This window comes from Chelonia mydas, chromosome 14 (genome assembly GCF_015237465.2).
Source record: "Chelonia mydas isolate rCheMyd1 chromosome 14, rCheMyd1.pri.v2, whole genome shotgun sequence".
In the NCBI taxonomy this organism is placed as follows: Eukaryota; Metazoa; Chordata; order Testudines; family Cheloniidae; genus Chelonia; species Chelonia mydas.
In genome coordinates, this window is record NC_051254.2 from 43,279,776 (window position 1) to 43,301,961 (window position 22,186).

At 57.6% G+C, this 22,186-nt stretch overlaps 1 protein-coding gene across 1 annotated transcript in view; it reads left to right on the top strand.

The window, feature by feature from the left end:
* The window catches only part of LOC102946450 (tenascin-X), an 82,626-nt gene that overhangs the window by 13,664 nt on the left and 46,776 nt on the right, over positions 1–22,186 (top strand). Inside the window, 3 exon segments of the mRNA XM_043527624.1 lie at positions 723–1,016; positions 2,134–2,424; positions 18,895–19,182. Coding sequence (XP_043383559.1) covers positions 723–1,016; positions 2,134–2,424; positions 18,895–19,182 — 873 coding nt within the window.

Sequence of the window (22,186 nt, forward strand, 5' to 3'; positions counted from 1 at the left end):
CTCTACTGGTTGCAATATTGGAGATTGGGTTAGGATGGGTTGGAGAAGATGGATTTCTGTCTGGCCTCTCTCAGTCCCAAGAGAGAACAACACCTAAACAAAGAGCACAAAACAAAAGTCTTCCCCCGCCCCAAGATTTGAAAGTATCTTGTCCCCTTATTGGTCCTTTGGGTCAGGTGCCAGCCAGGTTAGCTGAGCTTCTCAACCCTTTACAGGTCACAGGATGTTGCCTCTGGCCAGGAGGGATTTTATAGCGCTGTATACAGGAAGGTGGTTACAGATGTGTCTGTGTAACTCTGTGGCTAGGTCACATTGTCAGCAGGAAAGACTGGTGGGTAAGGTGATAAATGCGTGGATGGATGGACGTATGGTGTAGTGATGAATGGATGGATGGATGGAGGGATGGGTGCGTATGGTGATGGAGGGACGGGTGCGTATGGTGATGGGGAAATGGATGGAGGAGCATCTGGGGTTGGATGGGTGTCAATGGGGATCTTTCCATTGATGGTGGCTTTGGATCACCCTCTTCTCTTTCTCCTTCCCAGCAGCAGGATCCGGCTGTGTCCTGGGGCCGGTCCTGGGGCGGTCCCTTGGGCTCCCTGCACCCTTCCTCCGCTAATCCTCTCTGCAGATCCCATCTGGCCTAGGAATAACCCCGCCCTCCAGGACCCAGCGAGCTGCTCCTGCTGGCCATGCCCTTCAGCCCCCTTTCTCTGTTCCAGCCGCAGCACCGCGGAAGGAGGAACCCGCCCCCCAGCCCAGCCTGGGGGAGCTCTCAGCCTCCGGTGTCACCCACGACTCCATCCTGCTCTCCTGGACCGTCCAGGCCGGGGACTTTGACTCCTTCCTCCTCCAGTACAAGGACGCGGAGGGCAACCCCCAGGCGCTGCCCGTGGACGGGGGATCCCGCACGGTCACTGTCGCCGACCTGGCCCCCTCCCGCCGATACAAGTTCAACCTCTACGGCATCTCCGGCCGCAAGCGCCTCGGCCCCATCTCCACCGACGCCGTCACAGGTCAGCAGCTGGACCCGGGTACCGTCCCCTCCCGACCCCTTTGCTTTACAGTGTCAGGGACGCCGTCCACTGGGCCAGGACCTTCCCAGGAAGACACTTCCAAGCCTCCAGCCTCCACAAGCAGATTGCCAGCCACTCAATGGGTAGAGTGAAGAGTGCGGATGGGGATGGATGGATAGACAGACTGCTGTATGGATGTGCATGGGGCAGGTTGAGTGAATGGATAGATGTGTATAGGGATGGATGGATGAATTAACAGGATGTCTTTGCGGGTGGATAGAGATGGATGGATGGAGGGGATGGTAATGGGTCCATAGAAAGAAGAATGGATGTATATGGAGATGGTCAAATGGATGGGGGGGGTAGGCAGATGCGTAGCTGATGGATGGACAGTCGGACTGGTGGGCAGGCGTGCATGGCGACTGGTGGATGGATGCATGCCTGGGTGGATGTGTATGGGGATGGACAGAAGGACAGACTGGTGGATGGATGTTTATGGGGATCGATGGATGGACGTACAGATGGTAGGGTGGGTGGGTGTGTGTGGGAATGGATGGGTGTTTTGGGAGATTGATTTATAGATGTGTATGTGTAACTCTGTGGCTAGGTCGCATAGTCAACAAGAAAGGCCGGGTGGGTAAGGTGATAGATGCATGGATGGATGGGTGGATGGTACAGTGATGGATGGAGGGAGGGATGTGTATCGCGATGGAGGGATGGATGGAGGAGTGTCTGGGGCTGGATGGGTGTCAATGGGGATCTTTCCTTTGATGGTGGTGGCTTTGGTTCACCCCCTTCTCTCTTGCTGTCATTTGTTCTTCCTTCCCCCTCTCTCCTCCCGTCTCAGCTCAGCTCTGCCCGTGGTTTGTGCCGGTCGCTCTGGGCCGACCCCTCCATGGGGAGGGATGGCTGCGGAGAACCCAGGAATGTGGGATCCTCTTTGCAGACATGCCCCGTCCATCTGTCGGTGTCCTGGGGCCAGTCTGTGGGGCTCCCTGCACCCTCTCCACGCTAATCCTCTCTGCTGATCCCCTCTGGCCTAGGAATAACCTGGCCCTCAAGGACCCAGCGAGCTGCTCCTGCTAGCCATGCCCTTCACCCCCTCTCTCTGTTCCAGCCGCGGCGCCGCGGGAGGAGGAACCCGCCCCCCAGCCCAGCCTGGGGGAGCTCTCGGCCTCCAACATCACCCACGACTCCGCCCTGCTCTCCTGGACTGTGGAGGGGACCTTTGACTCCTTCCTCCTCCAGTACAAGGACACGGAGGGCAAACCCCAGGCGCTGCCCATGGACGGGGCATCCCGCACTGTCACTGTCGCTAACCTGACACCTTCCCGCCAATACAAGTTCAACCTCTACGGCATCTCCGGCCGCAAGCGCCTCGGCCCCGTCTCCACCGACGCCGTCACAGGTCAGCAGCTGGAACCAGGGTACCAGCCCCTTTCCCACCCCGCTTTGCTTTGCAGTGTCAGAAACGCCGACCACTGGGCCAGGACCTTCCCAGGAAGACACTTCCAATCCTCCAGCCTCCATAAGCAGATTGCCGACCACTCAATGGGTAGAGAGAGGAGTGTGGATGGGGATGGATGGATAGATGGATAGACGGACAGCTGGATCGATGTGTCTTGGGCAGGTTAATTGAATGGATAGATTTGTATGGGGATGGATGGATGGACGGATGGATGGAGACGATGGTAATGAATGGATATATATGGGGGTGGACGGATAGACGGGAGGGTGGGTGGATTTGTGTGGGGGTGGATGGAAGGGTGGACGGATAGACGGGAGGGTGGGTGGATTTGTGTGGGGGTGGATGGAAGGGTGGACGGATAGACGGGAGGGTGGGTGGATTTGTGTGGGGGTGGATGGAAGGGTGGACATACAGACGGTAGGGTGGGTGGGTGTGTGTGGGGATGGATGGGTATTTTGGGGGATTCAAGGGTAGATGTGTGGCCAGGTGGCATTGTGAGCAATGGGACAGGGTGAGTATGGCGATAGATGCGTGGCTGGATGGACGTATGACATGGTGATCGATGGCTGTATAGGTTTGTGTTGGGCTGGAGGGGTGTCAGTGGGGATCTTTCCATTGATGGAGGCTTTGGTTCACCCCCTTCTCTCTTGCTGTCATTTGTTCTTCCTTCCCCCTCTCTCCTCCCGGCTCAGCTCAGCTCTCGCCGAGTTTTGTGCCGGTCGCTCTGGGCCGACCCCTCCACGGAGGCGGGGTGGCCGCGGGGAACCTTGCAATGCAGGACTCTCTTTGGAGACATGCCCCGTGCGTCTGTCTGTCCCCAGGTCTCCTTCCCAGCAGCAGGATCCAGCTGTGTCCTGGGGCCGGTCCCTGGGGCTCCCTGCCCCCTCCCCTGCTAATTCTCTCTGCTGATCCCCTCTGGCTGGCAATAACCCGCTCCCCCAAGGACCCGGCAAGTGCTCCTGCTGGCCATGCCCTTCACCCCCCTCTCTCTGTTCCAGCCGCAGCGCCGCAAGAGGAGGAACCCGCCCCCCAGCCCAGCCTGGGGGAGCTCTCGGCCTCCAACGTCACCCACGACTCCGCCCTGCTCTCCTGGACCGTCCAAGCCGGGACCTTCGACTCCTTCCTCCTCCAGTACAAGGACGCGGCGGGCAACCCCCAGGCGCTGCCCGTGGACGGGGAATCCCGCATGGTCACCGTCTCCAACCTGGCCCCCTCCCGCCGATACAAGTTCAACCTCTACGGCATCTCCGGCCGCAAGCGCCTCGGCCCCATCTCCACCGACGCCGTCACAGGTCAGCAGCTGCTCCCGGGCACTGGCCCCTTCCCCACCCACCCCCCTTTGTTTTGCAGTGTGGCAGGGCTGCTGGCCACTAGGCTAGGACCTTCCTGGGATGATGCTTCCCAGTCTCCAGCTTCCATGACCTGTCTATGGCCATTCAACAGATGGAGAGAGAAAGAAGGTTATGTGTTCACATGGCTGGACAGAGGGGTGTTGGTGGGTGGGTGGATGGATAGAGGGTGTGGACGGATGGGTGGATTGGTAGATGGATGGATGGGTGGGTGGATGTGTGTGGGAAAGATCGAGGGATAGCTGTGTATGGGGATGGATTGGTAGATGGGTGGATGGATGGATTGGTAGATGGATGGATGGATGAGTGGGTGGGTGGGTGGGTGGATGTGTGTTGAGACGAAGGGAGGGATAGCTGTGTATGGGGATGGATGGATGGATGGATGGATGTGTGTTGGGACGAAGGGAGGGATAGCTGTGTATGGGGATGGATGGATGGATGGATGGATGGATGTGTGTTGGGACGAAGGGAGGGATAGCTGTGTATGGGGGTGGGTGGACGTGTGTTGGGATGAAGGGAGGGATAGCTGTGTATGGGGATGGATTGGTAGATGGATGGATGGATTGGTAGATGGATGGATGGGTGGTTGGGTGGGTGGGTGGGTGGATGTGTGTTGGGGACGAAGGAAGGGATAGCTGTGTCTGGGGATGGATTGGTAGATGGATGGATGGATGGATGGATTGGTAGATGGATGGATGGATGGATGGGTGGGTGGGTGGGTGGGTGGGTGGGTGGATGTGTGTTGGGACGAAGGAAGGGATAGCTGTGTATGGGGATGGATTGGTAGATGGATGGATGGGTGGGTGGATGGATGGATTGGTAGATGGATGGGTGGATGGGTGTTGGGACGAAGGGAGGGATAGCTGTGTATGGGGATGGATTGGTAGATGGATGGATGGATGGATTGGTAGATGGATGGGTGGATGGGTGTTGGGACGAAGGGAGGGATAGCTGTGTATGGGGATGGATTGGTAGATGGATGGATGGGTGGGTGGATTGGTAGATGGATGGGTGGTTGGGTGGGTGGGTGGGTGGGTGGATGTGTGTTGGGACGAAGGAAGGGATAGCTGTGTATGGGGATGGATTGGTAGATGGATGGATGGATGGATGGATTGGTAGATGGATGGATGGATGGGTGGTTGGATGGGTGGGTGGGTGGGTGGATGTGTGTTGGGACGAAGGAAGGGATAGCTGTGTATGGGGATGGATTGGTAGATGGATGGATGGGTGGATTGGTAGATGGATGGATGGGTGGGTGGGTGGATGGATGGGTGAATGGGTGTTGGGACGAAGGGAGGGATAGCTGTGTATGGGGATGGATGGACAATGCGTGAGGCTGTGAGTCTGTCACGGAGGTCACGGACATCATGGATCCATGAGTTTCCGTGACCTCTGTGACTGCTGCAGCGGCCAGCAGCAGCACTCTGGATGTGTGGGAGGGGGCTGGGGCAGAGGGATGCAGGGGGGCACTTACCTTGGGATGGGGGGCTCCCCGGCTCCCACTGGCATGGCTCTGCAGCTCCTAGGCAGCGGAGGGGTCTGGGGACTCCATGCACTGCCCGCGCTCACAGGCCCTTCCCCTGCACCTCCCACTGGTTGCGGTTCCCGGCCAATGGGAGCTGCGCAGCCGGCGCTTGTGGCGGGAGCAGCGCGCAGAGCCCCCTGGACCCTCCGCCGCCTAGGAGCTGCAGGGACACCCGGAGCTGGGAGCCTGTGAGCCCCACCAACCCTCCCCCCACAGCAGCAGCAGGGGTCCCGGGCCATACACTGCTGCCCGCTCCCACCCAGCACCAGCACCGGACCACCACCCCCAGAAAAACACCTGCAGCCCCACGCCCAAGTTTTAGTTAGGGGTACATAGTAAAAGTCATGGACAGGTCACCAGCCGTGTATTTTTGTTTAATGCCCGTGACCTGTCCATGACTAAAATGTAGCCTTAACAATGGGTAATTTTGGCATGGGTGGATGGCTGTGTGCTATGGGGTGTATGGGGACGGACAGGTAGACGGGTGGATGGCTGTGTGTTATGGGGTGTATGAAGATGGACAGGTAGACGGGTGGATGGCTGTGTGTTATGGGGTGTATGGGGAGGGACAGGTAGACGGTTGGATGGCTGTGTGTTTTGGGGTGTATGGGGAGGGACAGGTAGACGGTTGGATGGCTGCGTGTTTTGGGGTGTATGGGGAGGGACAGGTAGACGGTTGGATGGCTGTGTGTTTTGAGGTGTATGGGGAGGGACAGGTAGACGGGTGGATGGCTGTGTGTTATGGGGTGTATGGGGAGGGACAGGTAGACGGGTGGATGGCTGTGTGTTATGAGGTGTATGGGGAGGGACAGGTAGACGGGTGGATGGCTGTGTGTTTTGGGGTGTATGGGGAGGGACAGGTAGACGGGTGGATGGCTGTGTGTTTTGGGGTGTATGGGGATGGACAGGTAGACGGGTGGATGGCTGTGTGTTTTGGGGTGTATGGGGAGGGACAGGTAGACGGGTGGATGGCTGGGTGTTTTGGGGTGTATGGGGAGGGACTGGTAGACGGGTGGATGGCTGTGTGTTATGGGGTGTATGGGGAGGGACTGGTAGACGGGTGGATGGCTGTGTGTTATGGGGTGTATGGGGAGGGACAGGTAGACGGGTGGATGGCTGTGTATTATGGGGTGTATGGGGAGGGACAGGTAGACGGGTGGATGGCTGTGTGTTTTGGGGTGTATGGGGAGGGACAGGTAGACGGGTGGATGGCTGTGTGTTATGGGGTGTATGGGGAGGGACAGGTAGGCGGGTGGATGGCTGTGTGTTTTGGGGTGTATGGGGAGGGACAGGTAGACGGGTGGATGGCTGTGTGTTTTGGGGTGTATGGGGAGGGACAGGTAGACGGGTGGATGGCTGTGTTTTGAGGTGTATGGGGAGGGACTGGTAGACGGGTGGATGGCTGTGTGTTATGAGGTGTATGGGGAGGGACAGGTAGACGGGTGGATGGCTGTGTGTTATGGGGTGTATGGGGAGGGACAGGTAGACGGGTGGATGGCTGTGTGTTATGGGGTGTATGGGGAGGGACAGGTAGACGGGTGGATGGCTGTGTGTTTTGGGGTGTATGGGGAGGGACAGGTAGACGGGTGGATGGCTGTGTGTTATGGGGTGTATGGGGATGGACAGGTAGACGGGTGGATGGCTGTGTGTTATGAGGTGTATGGGGAGGGACAGGTAGACGGTTGGATGGCTGTGTGTTTTGGGGTGTATGGGGAGGGACAGGTAGACGGGTGGATGGCTGTGTGTTATGGGGTGTATGGGGAGGGACAGGTAGACGGGTGGATGGCTGTGTGTTTTGGGGTGTATGGGGAGGGACAGGTAGACGGGTGGATGGCTGTGTGTTTTGGGGTGTATGGGGAGGGACAGGTAGACGGGTGGATGGCTGTGTGTTATGGGGTGTATGGGGAGGGACAGGTAGACGGGTGGATGGCTGTGTGTTTTGGGGTGTATGGGGAGGGACAGGTAGACGGGTGGATGGCTGTGTGTTATGGGGTGTATGGGGAGGGACAGGTAGACGGGTGGATGGCTGTGTGTTATGGGGTGTATGGGGATGGACAGGTAGACGGGTGGATGGCTGTGTGTTTTGGGGTGTATGGGGAGGGACAGGTAGACGGGTGGATGGCTGTGTGTTATGGGGTGTATGGGGAGGGACAGGTAGACGGGTGGATGGCTGTGTGTTATGGGGTGTATGGGGAGGGACAGGTAGACGGGTGGATGGCTGTGTGTTATGAGGTGTATGGGGAGGGACAGGTAGACGGGTGGATGGCTGTGTGTTTTGGGGTGTATGGGGACGGACAGGTAGATGGGTGGATGGCTGTGTGTTTTGGGGTGTATGGGGACGGACAGGTAGACGGGTGGATGGCTGTGTGTTATGGGGTGTATGGGGAGGGACAGGTAGACGGGTGGATGGCTGTGTGTTATGGGGTGTATGGGGAGGGACAGGTAGACGGGTGGATGGCTGTGTATTATGGGGTGTATGGGGAGGGACAGGTAGACGGTTGGATGGCTGTGTGTTATGGGGTGTATGGGGAGGGACAGGTAGACGGGTGGATGGCTGTGTGTTTTGGGGTGTATGGGGAGGGACAGGTAGACGGGTGGATGGCTGTGTGTTATGGGGTGTCTGGGGATGGACAGTTAGACGGGTGGATGGCTGTGTGTTTTGGGGTGTATGGGGAGGGACTGGTAGACGGGTGGATGGCTGTGTGTTATGGGGTGTATGGGGAGGGACAGGTAGACGGGTGGATGGCTGTGTGTTATGAGGTGTATGGGGAGGGACAGGTAGACGGGTGGATGGCTGTGTGTTTTGGGGTGTATGGGGCGGGACAGGTAGACGGGTGGATGGCTGTGTGTTTTGGGGTGTATGGGGACGGACAGGTAGACGGGTGGATGGCTGTGTGTTATGGGGTGTATGGGGACGGACAGGTAGACGGGTGGATGGCTGTGTGTTATGAGGTGTATGGGGAGGGACAGGTAGATGGGTGGATGGCTGTGTGTTATGGGGTGTATGGGGAGGGACAGGTAGACGGGTGGATGGCTGTGTGTTATGGGGTGTATGGGGAGGGACAGGTAGACGGGTGGATGGCTGTGTGTTATGAGGTGTATGGGGAGGGACAGGTAGACGGGTGGATGGCTGTGTGTTTTGGGGTGTATGGGGAGGGACAGGTAGACGGGTGGATGGCTGTGTGTTATGGGGTGTATGGGGAGGGACTGGTAGACGGGTGGATGGCTGTGTGTTATGAGGTGTATGGGGAGGGACAGGTAGACGGGTGGATGGCTGTGTGTTTTGGGGTGTATGGGGAGGGACAGGTAGACGGGTGGATGGCTGTGTGTTATGGGGTGTATGGGGAGGGACAGGTAGACGGGTGGATGGCTGTGTGTTATGGGGTGTATGGGGATGGACAGGTAGACGGGTGGATGGCTGTGTGTTTTGGGGTGTATGGGGAGGGACAGGTAGACAGGTGGATGGCTGTGTGTTATGGGGTGTATGGGGACGGACTGGTAGACGGGTGGATGGCTGTGTGTTTTGGGGTGTATGTGGAGGTACAGGTAGACGGGTGGATGGCTGTGTGTTATGGGGTGTATGGGGAGGGACAGGTAGACGGGTGGATGGCTGTGTGTTTTGGGGTGTATGGGGATGGACAGGTAGACGGGTGGATGGCTGTGTGTTTTGGGGTGTATGGGGAGGGACAGGTAGACGGGTGGATGGCTGGGTGTTTTGGGGTGTATGGGGAGGGACTGGTAGACGGGTGGATGGCTGTGTGTTATGGGGTGTATGGGGAGGGACTGGTAGACGGGTGGATGGCTGTGTGTTATGGGGTGTATGGGGAGGGACAGGTAGACGGGTGGATGGCTGTGTATTATGGGGTGTATGGGGAGGGACAGGTAGACGGGTGGATGGCTGTGTGTTTTGGGGTGTATGGGGATGGACAGGTAGACGGGTGGATGGCTGTGTGTTATGGGGTGTATGGGGATGGACAGGTAGACGGGTGGATGGCTGCGTGTTATGGGGTGTATGGGGAGGGACAGGTAGATGGGTGGATGGCTGTGTGTTTTGGGGTGTATGGGGAGGGACAGGTAGACGGGTGGATGGCTGTGTGTTATGGGGTGTATGGGGAGGGACAGGTAGGCGGGTGGATGGCTGTGTGTTTTGGGGTGTATGGGGAGGGACAGGTAGACGGGTGGATGGCTGTGTGTTTTGGGGTGTATGGGGAGGGACAGGTAGACGGGTGGATGGCTGTGTGTTTTGGGGTGTATGGGGAGGGACAGGTAGACGGGTGGATGGCTGTGTTTTGAGGTGTATGGGGAGGGACTGGTAGACGGGTGGATGGCTGTGTGTTATGAGGTGTATGGGGAGGGACAGGTAGACGGGTGGATGGCTGTGTGTTATGGGGTGTATGGGGAGGGACAGGTAGACGGGTGGATGGCTGTGTGTTATGGGGTGTATGGGGAGGGACAGGTAGACGGGTGGATGGCTGTGTGTTTTGGGGTGTATGGGGAGGGACAGGTAGACGGGTGGATGGCTGTGTGTTATGGGGTGTATGGGGATGGACAGGTAGACGGGTGGATGGCTGTGTGTTATGAGGTGTATGGGGAGGGACAGGTAGACGGTTGGATGGCTGTGTGTTTTGGGGTGTATGGGGAGGGACAGGTAGACGGGTGGATGGCTGTGTGTTATGGGGTGTATGGGGAGGGACAGGTAGACGGGTGGATGGCTGTGTGTTTTGGGGTGTATGGGGAGGGACAGGTAGACGGGTGGATGGCTGTGTGTTTTGGGGTGTATGGGGAGGGACAGGTAGACGGGTGGATGGCTGTGTGTTATGGGGTGTATGGGGAGGGACAGGTAGACGGGTGGATGGCTGTGTGTTTTGGGGTGTATGGGGAGGGACAGGTAGACGGGTGGATGGCTGTGTGTTATGGGGTGTATGGGGAGGGACAGGTAGACGGGTGGATGGCTGTGTGTTATGGGGTGTATGGGGATGGACAGGTAGACGGGTGGATGGCTGTGTGTTTTGGGGTGTATGGGGAGGGACAGGTAGACAGGTGGATGGCTGTGTGTTATGGGGTGTATGGGGAGGGACAGGTAGACGGGTGGATGGCTGTGTGTTATGGGGTGTATGGGGAGGGACAGGTAGACGGGTGGATGGCTGTGTGTTATGAGGTGTATGGGGAGGGACAGGTAGACGGGTGGATGGCTGTGTGTTTTGGGGTGTATGGGGACGGACAGGTAGATGGGTGGATGGCTGTGTGTTTTGGGGTGTATGGGGACGGACAGGTAGACGGGTGGATGGCTGTGTGTTATGGGGTGTATGGGGAGGGACAGGTAGACGGGTGGATGGCTGTGTGTTATGGGGTGTATGGGGAGGGACAGGTAGACGGGTGGATGGCTGTGTGTTATGGGGTGTATGGGGAGGGACAGGTAGACGGTTGGATGGCTGTGTGTTATGGGGTGTATGGGGAGGGACAGGTAGACGGGTGGATGGCTGTGTGTTTTGGGGTGTATGGGGAGGGACAGGTAGACGGGTGGATGGCTGTGTGTTATGGGGTGTCTGGGGATGGACAGTTAGACGGGTGGATGGCTGTGTGTTTTGGGGTGTATGGGGAGGGACTGGTAGACGGGTGGATGGCTGTGTGTTATGGGGTGTATGGGGAGGGACAGGTAGACGGGTGGATGGCTGTGTGTTATGAGGTGTATGGGGAGGGACAGGTAGACGGGTGGATGGCTGTGTGTTTTGGGGTGTATGGGGCGGGACAGGTAGACGGGTGGATGGCTGTGTGTTTTGGGGTGTATGGGGACGGACAGGTAGACGGGTGGATGGCTGTGTGTTATGGGGTGTATGGGGACGGACAGGTAGACGGGTGGATGGCTGTGTGTTATGAGGTGTATGGGGAGGGACAGGTAGACGGGTGGATGGCTGTGTGTTATGGGGTGTATGGGGAGGGACAGGTAGACGGGTGGATGGCTGTGTGTTATGGGGTGTATGGGGAGGGACAGGTAGACGGGTGGATGGCTGTGTGTTATGAGGTGTATGGGGAGGGACAGGTAGACGGGTGGATGGCTGTGTGTTTTGGGGTGTATGGGGAGGGACAGGTAGACGGGTGGATGGCTGTGTGTTTTGGGGTGTATGGGGAGGGACTGGTAGACGGGTGGATGGCTGTGTGTTATGGGGTGTATGGGGAGGGACTGGTAGACGGGTGGATGGCTGTGTGTTATGAGGTGTATGGGGAGGGACAGGTAGACGGGTGGATGGCTGTGTGTTTTGGGGTGTATGGGGAGGGACAGGTAGACGGGTGGATGGCTGTGTGTTATGGGGTGTATGGGGAGGGACAGGTAGACGGGTGGATGGCTGTGTGTTATGGGGTGTATGGGGATGGACAGGTAGACGGGTGGATGGCTGTGTGTTTTGGGGTGTATGGGGAGGGACAGGTAGACGGGTGGATGGCTGTGTGTTATGGGGTGTATGGGGAGGGACAGGTAGACGGGTGGATGGCTGTGTGTTTTGGGGTGTATGGGGAGGGACAGGTAGACGGGTGGATGGCTGTGTGTTTTGGGGTGTATGGGGAGGGACAGGTAGACGGTTGGATGGCTGTGTGTTATGGGGTGTATGGGGAGGGACAGGTAGGCGGGTGGATGGCTGTGTGTTTTGGGGTGTATGGGGAGGGACAGGTAGACGGGTGGATGGCTGGTGTTTTGGGGTGTATGGGGAGGGACAGGTAGACGGGTGGATGGCTGTGTGTTTTGGGGTGTATGGGGACGGACAGGTAGACGGGTGGATGGCTGTGTGTTATGGGGTGTATGGGGAGAGACAGGTAGACGGGTGGATGGCTGTGTGTTATGGGGTGTATGGGGAGGGACAGGTAGACGGGTGGATGGCTGTGTGTTTTGGGGTGTATGGGGACGGACAGGTAGACGGGTGGATGGCTGTGTGTTTTGGGGTGTATGGGGAGGGACAGGTAGACGGGTGGATGGCTGTGTGTTATGGGGTGTATGGGGACGGACAGGTAGACGGGTGGATGGCTGTGTGTTATGAGGTGTATGGGGACGGACAGGTAGACGGGTGGATGGCTGTGTGTTATGGGGTGTATGGGGAGGGACAGGTAGACGGGTGGATGGCTGTGTGTTATGGGGTGTATGGGGAGGGACAGGTAGACGGGTGGATGGCTGTGTGTTATGAGGTGTATGGGGAGGGACAGGTAGACGGGTGGATGGCTGTGTGTTTTGGGGTGTATGGGAGGGACAGGTAGACGGGTGGATGGCTGTGTGTTATGGGGTGTATGGGGAGGGACAGGTAGACGGTTGGATGGCTGTGTGTTATGGGGTGTATGGGGAGGGACAGGTAGACGGGTGGATGGCTGTGTGTTTTGGGGTGTATGGGGAGGGACAGGTAGACGGGTGGATGGCTGTGTGTTATGGGGTGTATGGGGAGGGACAGGTAGACGGGTGGATGGCTGTGTGTTATGGGGTGTATGGGGAGGGACTGGTAGACGGGTGGATGGCTGTGTGTTTTGGGGTGTATGGGGAGGGACAGGTAGGCGGGTGGATGGCTGTGTGTTTTGGGGTGTATGGGGAGGGACAGGTAGACGGGTGGATGGCTGTGTGTTATGGGGTGTATGGGGACGGACAGGTAGACGGTTGGATGGCTGTGTGTTATGGGGTGTATGGGGAGGGACAGGTAGACGGTTGGATGGCTGTGTGTTATGGGGTGTATGGGGAGGGACAGGTAGACGGGTGGATGGCTGTGTGTTTTGGGGTGTATGGGGAGGGACAGGTAGACGGGTGGATGGCTGTGTGTTTTGGGGTGTATGGGGAGGGACAGGTAGACGGTTGGATGGCTGTGTGTTATGGGGTGTATGGGGAGGGACAGGTAGGCGGGTGGATGGCTGTGTGTTTTGGGGTGTATGGGGAGGGACAGGTAGACGGGTGGATGGCTGTGTGTTTTGGGGTGTATGGGGAGGGACAGGTAGACGGGTGGATGGCTGTGTGTTTTGGGGTGTATGGGGACGGACAGGTAGACGGGTGGATGGCTGTGTGTTATGGGGTGTATGGGGAGGGACAGGTAGACGGGTGGATGGCTGTGTGTTATGGGGTGTATGGGGAGGGACAGGTAGACGGGTGGATGGCTGTGTGTTTTGGGGTGTATGGGGATGGACAGGTAGACGGGTGGATGGCTGTGTGTTTTGGGGTGTATGGGGAGGGACAGGTAGACGGGTGGATGGCTGTGTGTTATGGGGTGTATGGGGAGGGACAGGTAGACGGGTGGATGGCTGTGTGTTATGGGGTGTATGGGGAGGGACAGGTAGACGGGTGGATGGCTGTGTGTTTTGGGGTGTATGGGGAGGGACAGGTAGACGGTTGGATGGCTGTGTGTTATGGGGTGTATGGGGAGGGACAGGTAGACGGGTGGATGGCTGTGTGTTTTGGGGTGTATGGGGAGGGACAGGTAGACGGGTGGATGGCTGTGTGTTTTGGGGTGTATGGGGAGGGACAGGTAGACGGGTGGATGGCTGTGTGTTTTGGGGTGTATGGGGAGGGACAGGTAGACGGGTGGATGGCTGTGTGTTTTGGGGTGTATGGGGAGGGACAGATAGATGGGTGGATGGCTGTGTGTTATGGGGTGTATGGGGACGGACAGGTAGACGGGTGGATGGCTGTGTGTTATGAGGTGTATGGGGAGGGACAGGTAGACGGGTGGATGGCTGTGTGTTATGAGGTGTATGGGGAGGGACAGGTAGACGGGTGGATGGCTGTGTGTTTTGGGGTGTATGGGGAGGGACAGGTAGACGGGTGGATGGCTGTGTGTTTTGGGGTGTATGGGGAGGGACAGGTAGACGGGTGGATGGCTGTGTGTTTTGGGGTGTATGGGGAGGGACAGGTAGACGGGTGGATGGCTGTGTGTTTTGGGGTGTATGGGGAGGGACTGGTAGACGGGTGGATGGCTGTGTGTTATGGGGTGTATGGGGAGGGACAGGTAGACAGGTGGATGGCTGTGTGTTATGGGGTGTATGGGGAGGGACAGGTAGACAGGTGGATGGCTGTGTGTTATGGGGTGTATGGGGAGGGACAGGTAGACGGGTGGATGGCTGTGTGTTATGGGGTGTATGGGGAGGGACAGGTAGACAGGTGGATGGCTGTGTGTTATGGGGTGTATGGGGAGGGACAGGTAGACGGGTGGATGGCTGTGTGTTATGGGGTGTATGGGGAAGGACAGGTAGACGGGTGGATGGCTGTGTGTTATGGGGTGTATGGGGATGGACAGGTAGACGGGTGGATGGCTGTGTGTTATGAGGTGTATGGGGAGGGACAGGTAGACGGGTGGATGGCTGTGTGTTTTGGGGTGTATGGGGAGGGACAGGTAGACGGGTGGATGGCTGTGTGTTATGGGGTGTATGGGGAGGGACTGGTAGACGGGTGGATGGCTGTGTGTTATGGGGTGTATGGGGAGGGACAGGTAGACGGGTGGATGGCTGTGTATTATGGGGTGTATGGGGAGGGACAGGTAGACGGGTGGATGGCTGTGTGTTTTGGGGTGTATGGGGAGGGACTGGTAGACGGGTGGATGGCTGTGTGTTATGGGGTGTATGGGGAGGGACAGGTAGACGGGTGGATGGCTGTGTGTTTTGGGGTGTATGGGGAGGGACAGGTAGACGGGTGGATGGCTGTGTGTTTTGGGGTGTATGGGGAGGGACAGGTAGACGGGTGGATGGCTGTGTGTTTTGGGGTGTATGGGGAGGGACAGGTAGACGGGTGGATGGCTGTGTGTTTTGGGGTGTATGGGGAGGGACAGGTAGACGGGTGGATGGCTGTGTGTTTTGGGGTGTATGGGGACGGACAGGTAGACGGGTGGATGGCTGTGTGTTATGGGGTGTATGGGGAGGGACAGGTAGGCGGGTGGATGGCTGTGTGTTTTGGGGTGTATGGGGAGGGACAGGTAGACGGGTGGATGGCTGTGTGTTTTGGGGTGTATGGGGCGGGACAGGTAGACGGGTGGATGGCTGTGTGTTATGGGGTGTATGGGGAGGGACAGGTAGACGGGTGGATGGCTGTGTGTTTTGGGGTGTATGGGGAGGGACAGGTAGACGGGTGGATGGCTGTGTGTTTTGGGGTGTATGGGGAGGGACAGGTAGACGGGTGGATGGCTGTGTGTTTTGGGGTGTATGGGGAGGGACTGGTAGACGGGTGGATGGCTGTGTGTTTTGGGGTGTATGGGGAGGGACAGGTAGACGGGTGGATGGCTGTGTGTTTTGGGGTGTATGGGGAGGGACAGGTAGACGGGTGGATGGCTGTGTGTTTTGGGGTGTATGGGGAGGGACAGGTAGACGGGTGGATGGCTGTGTGTTTTGGGGTGTATGGGGACGGACAGGTAGACGGGTGGATGGCTGTGTGTTTTGGGGTGTATGGGGAGGGGACAGGTAGACGGGTGGATGGCTGTGTGTTTTGGGGTGTATGGGGACGGACAGGTAGACGGGTGGATGGCTGTGTGTTATGGGGTGTATGGGGAGGGACAGGTAGGCGGGTGGATGGCTGTGTGTTTTGGGGTGTATGGGGAGGGACAGGTAGACGGGTGGATGGCTGTGTGTTTTGGGGTGTATGGGGCGGGACAGGTAGACGGGTGGATGGCTGTGTGTTATGGGGTGTATGGGGAGGGACAGGTAGACGGGTGGATGGCTGTGTGTTTTGGGGTGTATGGGGAGGGACAGGTAGACGGGTGGATGGCTGTGTGTTTTGGGGTGTATGGGGAGGGACAGGTAGACGGGTGGATGGCTGTGTGTTTTGGGGTGTATGGGGAGGGACTGGTAGACGGGTGGATGGCTGTGTGTTTTGGGGTGTATGGGGAGGGACAGGTAGACGGGTGGATGGCTGTGTGTTTTGGGGTGTATGGGGAGGGACAGGTAGACGGGTGGATGGCTGTGTGTTTTGGGGTGTATGGGGAGGGACAGGTAGACGGGTGGATGGCTGTGTGTTTTGGGGTGTATGGGGACGGACAGGTAGACGGGTGGATGGCTGTGTGTTATGGGGTGTATGAGGAGGGACAGGTAGGCGGGTGGATGGCTGTGTGTTTTGGGGTGTATGGGGAGGGACAGGTAGACGGGTGGATGGCTGTGTGTTTTGGGGTGTATGGGGCGGGACAGGTAGACGGGTGGATGGCTGTGTGTTATGGGGTGTATGGGGAGGGACAGGTAGACGGGTGGATGGCTGTGTGTTTTGGGGTGTATGGGGAGGGACAGGTAGACGGGTGGATGGCTGTGTGTTTTGGGGTGTATGGGGACGGACAGGTAGACGGGTGGATGGCTGTGTGTTATGGGGTGTATGGGGAGGGACAGGTAGACGGGTGGATGGCTGTGTGTTATGAGGTGTATGGGGATGGACAGGTAGACGGGTGGATGGCTGTGTGTTTTGGGGTGTATGGGGAGGGACAGGTAGACGGGTGGATGGCTGTGTGTTTTGGGGTGTATGGGGACGGACAGGTAGACGGGTGGATGGCTGTGTGTTTTGGGGTGTATGGGGAGGGACAGGTAGACGGGTGGATGGCTGTGTGTTATGGGGTGTATGGGGATGGACAGGTAGACGGGTGGATGGCTGTGTGCTATGGGGTGTATGGGGAGGGACAGGTAGACGGGTACGTGGATCTGCTTACGGATCGGTGGCGGGGTGGAAGGGTGCGTGGGGTGGATGACATCGATGGCGAGACGCGGGGGATAAATGGAGAGGAATCGCTGTCTGTGTGGACGCACAGATCGATGGACGGATGCCTGGCTGTATGTGGGTGAGTGCCCAGGTGCCGGATTACTCCTTGCCCTGGCGGGTACTCAACCCCTGCCCCACCCCAGGCCCCACCCCCAGTCCACCCTTCCCCCAGACCCCCACCCCGCCTTTTCCCACCCGTGTTCTGCCCCGTCCCACCTCTTCCCGCCAGGTCCACCCCCTCCCCTGAGCCCGCCCCGTCCCCGCCCCTCCCCCTCTGCGGAACAGCTGATCACAGCGGGTGGGAGGCGCTGGGGGGGACCGGGAGGAGCTGGCTGCCGATGGGTGCTGAGCTCCCTCCGTGGGGCTGGATGGGTGTCAATGGGGATCTTTCCACTGATGTTCGTGGCTTTGGTTCACCCCCTTCGCTCTCTCTCTCGTTTGTTCTTCCTTCCCCCTCTCCCCCCCCAGCTCAGCTCTCACAATGATTTGTGCCGGGACGACCCCTCTGTAGCGAAGGTTCCCGTGGGAGCCAGCTGAGGTCACGCAATCAGGGTGAACTGCAAACAGACTGGGGCAGGCGAACCCCAAACGCTGGGGGATATTCCACTGCCGAGATTTACCCAGCCAGGCCAAAGCAGCCTCTGTCCGACCTCCCATGGGGACCCAGGAGTCCACAACGCAGTGCCCTTACAGTGCCCGGCCTCCGCCCGCCGTCCAGACACACGTCAAACATAGGATGATAAATTCTGAAAATCTTCTCACCGTATCAAGGAAAAGGTCCTTCCAATCCCAAAGGATCAGCCACACACCCAAGTCAAATGATAACTTTGATCTTACCCAGAATACCTGTTTCTCGCCAATTCTTATTAGCTAAACTAAAATGTATTAAAAAAGAAAAGAGCGTTGGTTGAAAGATCAATATCCAGACAGACTTGAGTTCAGTTCTTGAGGTCCAGATTCACAGCAGAGATGAGTTTCTAGTGGCCAAGTTCTTTGGACTATAACCTGTGGCCTATTTCTAAATGTCCATGTTCAGGGTGACTCCAGTCAGCGACTGGGGATCTCAATCTTTATGGATCTGGGTTTCCCCTTCTTGAACCCCAAAGCAGATCTGCGATGAAGGAGGATCGGGTCCCAGGGTCTTTATACATTTCCTGCAGCCTTTTGGCCTGAGAAAACAGTTGGCTTAAATTTCCTCTTCCCAAACATCCTGGCAATTAGCCCAGGGTAATTTATCCATGAAACAGTTCAGACACCGGTTATCACAACCTTCCCAGAGACATATAGACAATATTACTAGTTCCCTCCAGTGTCTTCCTAAATACGAATACTCCTTTTTGATCTTTGGATCAAAGCCACAGCCATAGACAAGGCTTGTTTGCTGACACCACAAGACCTGAGCACGCAGCTCCCCTTCTCTCTCTAACGATGCCGGCTGCATTGCAAACCTCTCTTCATTTCCAGATCTTCCTAACCAGTCTTTACAGTTCAGCCCTGGGTCACATCAGTCTGTGAGTTAATAACTCTTTCCGGCCCTGTCACCCGTCAGTGAGATATGATATTGCACTCATAACATCACACCCTCCGTGGGGCGGGATGACCCTGGGGAACCCGGGAATGTGGGATCCTCTTTGCAGACATGCCCCGTCCGTCTGTCTGTCCCCAGCTCTCCTTCCCAGCGTCAGGATCCAGCTGTGTCCTGGGGCCGGTCACTGGGGCTCCCTGCCCCCTCCCCCACTAATCATCTCTGCAGATCCCCTCTGGCTCAGAATAACCCGACCCCACATGAACCCGGAAAGCTGCCCCCAATCCTGGATGTGACCTTCACCTCCCTCTCTCTGTTCCCGCCACAGCGCCGCGGGAGGAGGAACCCGCCCCCCAGCCCAGCCTGGGGGAGCTCTCAGCCTCCGACGTCACCCACGACTCCGCCCTGCTCTCCTGGACTGTCCAGGCCGGGGACTTCGACTCCTTCCTCCTCCAGTACAAGGACGCGGAGGGCAAACCCCAGGCACTGCCCGTGGACGGGGGATCCCGCACGGTCACCGTCACCAACCTGGCCCCTTCCCGCCGATACAAGTTCAACCTCTACGGCATCTCCGGCCGCAAGCGCCTCGGCCCCGTCTCCACCGACGCTGTCACAGGTCAGCGGCTGGACCCGGGGCTGCTGCCCCCTTCCCCACCCTCCCCCTTTGCTTTGCAGGGTGGTGGTAACGCCGACCACAGGGCCGGGACATTCGCAGGAAGTTGTTTCCAATCCTCCAGCCTCCCCAGACAGATTGCCGCCCATTCAACAGCTAGAGAGAGGAAGATGGATGGATGGAGGAGTTGTGGAGGGATGGATGAATGGACAGAGAGCTGTGTATTGGGATGGATGGATGGAGGGGACAGTCAGATAGATAGAGGAATGGATGCAGATGTGGATGGATGGGCAGACAGGCAGGTGGGCAGAGGTGTATGAGAAGAGATGGAGGAAAGGGGGGAAGGGTGGGTGGAGGCGTACGGGGATGGACAGCTGTTTTGGGAAATGCACACGTAGAGGTGTATTTGTACGTACGTGTAACCCTTCTGCCTGGTGATCTTGGCAGCCATAATAGCTCTCTTGCATATGGGGATGGATGCAGAGATACTTGGACAGAGGGAGGGTTTGGTGATAGATGGGTAAGTAGCTGTGTACGGGGATGGAGGGATGGATGGATGGACAGATGGAGGGTTTGATGATAGATGGGTATGTAGCTGCGTACGGGGATGGAGGGATGGATGGATGGACAGAGGGAGGGTTTGGTGATAGATGGGTATGTAGTTGCGTACGGGGATGGAGGGATGGATGGATGGACAGAGGGGGGGTTTGGTGATAGATGGGGATGTAGCTGCGTACGGGGATGGAGGGATGGATGGATGGACAGATGGAGGGTTTGGTGATAGGTGGGTATGTAGCTGCGTACGGGGATGGAGGGATGGATGGATGGATAGAGGGAGGTTTGGTGATAGATGGGTATGTAGCTGTGTACGGGGATGGAGGGATGGATGGATGGACAGAGGGAGGGTTTGGTGATAGATGGGTATGTAGCTGCGTACGGGGATGGAGGGATTGATGGATGGACAGATGGAGGGTTTGGTGACAGATGGATATGTAGCTGCGTACGGGGATGGAGGGATGGATGGATGGACAGATGGAGGGTTTGGTGATAGATGGGTATGTAGCTGCGTACGGGGATGGAGGGATGGATGGATGGACAGATGGAGGGTTTGGTGATAGATGGGTATGTAGCTGCGTACGGGGATGGAGGGATGGATGGATGGACAGAGGGAGGGTTTGGTGATAGGTGGGTATGTAGCTGTGTACGGGGATGGAGGGATGGATGGATGGACAGAGGGAGGGTTTGGTGATAGATGGGGATGTAGCTGCGTACGGGGATGGAGGGATGGATGGATGGACAGAGGGAGGGTTTGGCGATAGATGGGATGTAGCTGCGTACGGGGATGGAGGGATGGATGGATGGACAGATGGAGGGTTTGGTGATAGATGGGGATGTAGCTGCGTACGGGGATGGAGGGATGGATGGATGGACAGAGGGAGGGTTTGGTGATAGATGGGTATGTAGCTGTGTATGGGGATGGAGGGATGGATGGATGGACAGATGGAGGGTTTGGTGACAGATGGATATGTAGCTGCGTACGGGGATGGAGGGATGGATGGATGGACAGAGGGAGGGTTTGTTGATAGATGGGTATGTAGCTGCGTACGGGGATGGAGGGATGGATGGATGGACAGAGGGAGGGTTTGGCGATAGATGGGGATGTAGCTGCGTACGGGGATGGAGGGAGGGATAGATGGACAGATGGAGGGTTTGGTGATAGATGGGGATGTAGCTGCGTACGGGGATGGATGGATGGACAGAGGGAGGGTTTGGTGATAGATGGGTATGTAGCTGCGTACGGGGATGGAGGGATGGATGGATGGACAGAGGGAGGGTTTGGCGATAGATGGGGATGTAGCTGCGTACGGGGATGGAGGGATGGATGGACAGAGGGAGGGTTTGGTGATAGATGGGTATGTAGCTGTGTACGGGGATGGAGGGATGGATGGATGGACAGAGGGAGGGTTTGGTGATAGATGGGTATGTAGCTGCGTACGTGGATGGAGGGATGGATGGATGGACAGAGGGGGGGGTTTGGCGATAGATGGGGATGTAGCTGCGTACGGGGATGGAGGGATGGATGGATGGACAGAGGGAGGGTTTGTTGATAGATGGGTATGTAGCTGCGTACGGGGATGGAGGGATGGATGGATGGACAGAGGGAGGGTTTGGCGATAGATGGGGATGTAGCTGCGTACGGGGATGGAGGGATGGATGGATGGACAGAGGGAGGGTTTGTTGATAGATGGGTATGTAGCTGCGTACGGGGATGGAGGGATGGATGGATGGACAGAGGGAGGGTTTGGCGATAGATGGGTATGTAGCTGCGTACGTGGATGGAGTGATGGATGGATGGATGGATGGACAGAGGGGGGGTTTGGTGATAGATGGGTATGTAGCTGTGTACGGGGATGGAGGGATGGATGGATGGACAGAGGGGGGGTTTGGTGATAGATGGGGATGTAGCTGCGTACGGGGATGGAGGGATGGATGGATGGACAGAGGGAGGGTTTGGTGATAGATGGGTATGTAGCTGCATACGGGGATGGAGGGAGGGATAGATGGACAGATGGAGGGTTTGGTGATAGGTGGGTATGTAGCTGCGTACGGGGATGGAGGGATGGATGGATGGACAGATGGAGGGTTTGGTGATAGATGGGTATGTAGCTGCGTACGGGGATGGAGGGATGGATGGATGGACAGAGGGAGGGTTTGGTGATAGATGGGGATGTAGCTGCGTACGGGGATGGAGGGATGGATGGATGGACAGATGGAGGGTTTGGTGATAGATGGGTATGTAGCTGCGTACGGGGATGGAGGGATGGATGGATGGACAGAGGGAGGGTTTGGTGATAGATGGGTATGTAGCTGCGTACGGGGATGGAGGGATGGAGGGATGGACAGAGGGAGGGTTTGGTGATAGATGGGTATGTAGCTGCGTACGGGGATGGAGGGATGGATGGATGGACAGAGGGAGGGTTTGGTGATAGATGGGGATGTAGCTGCG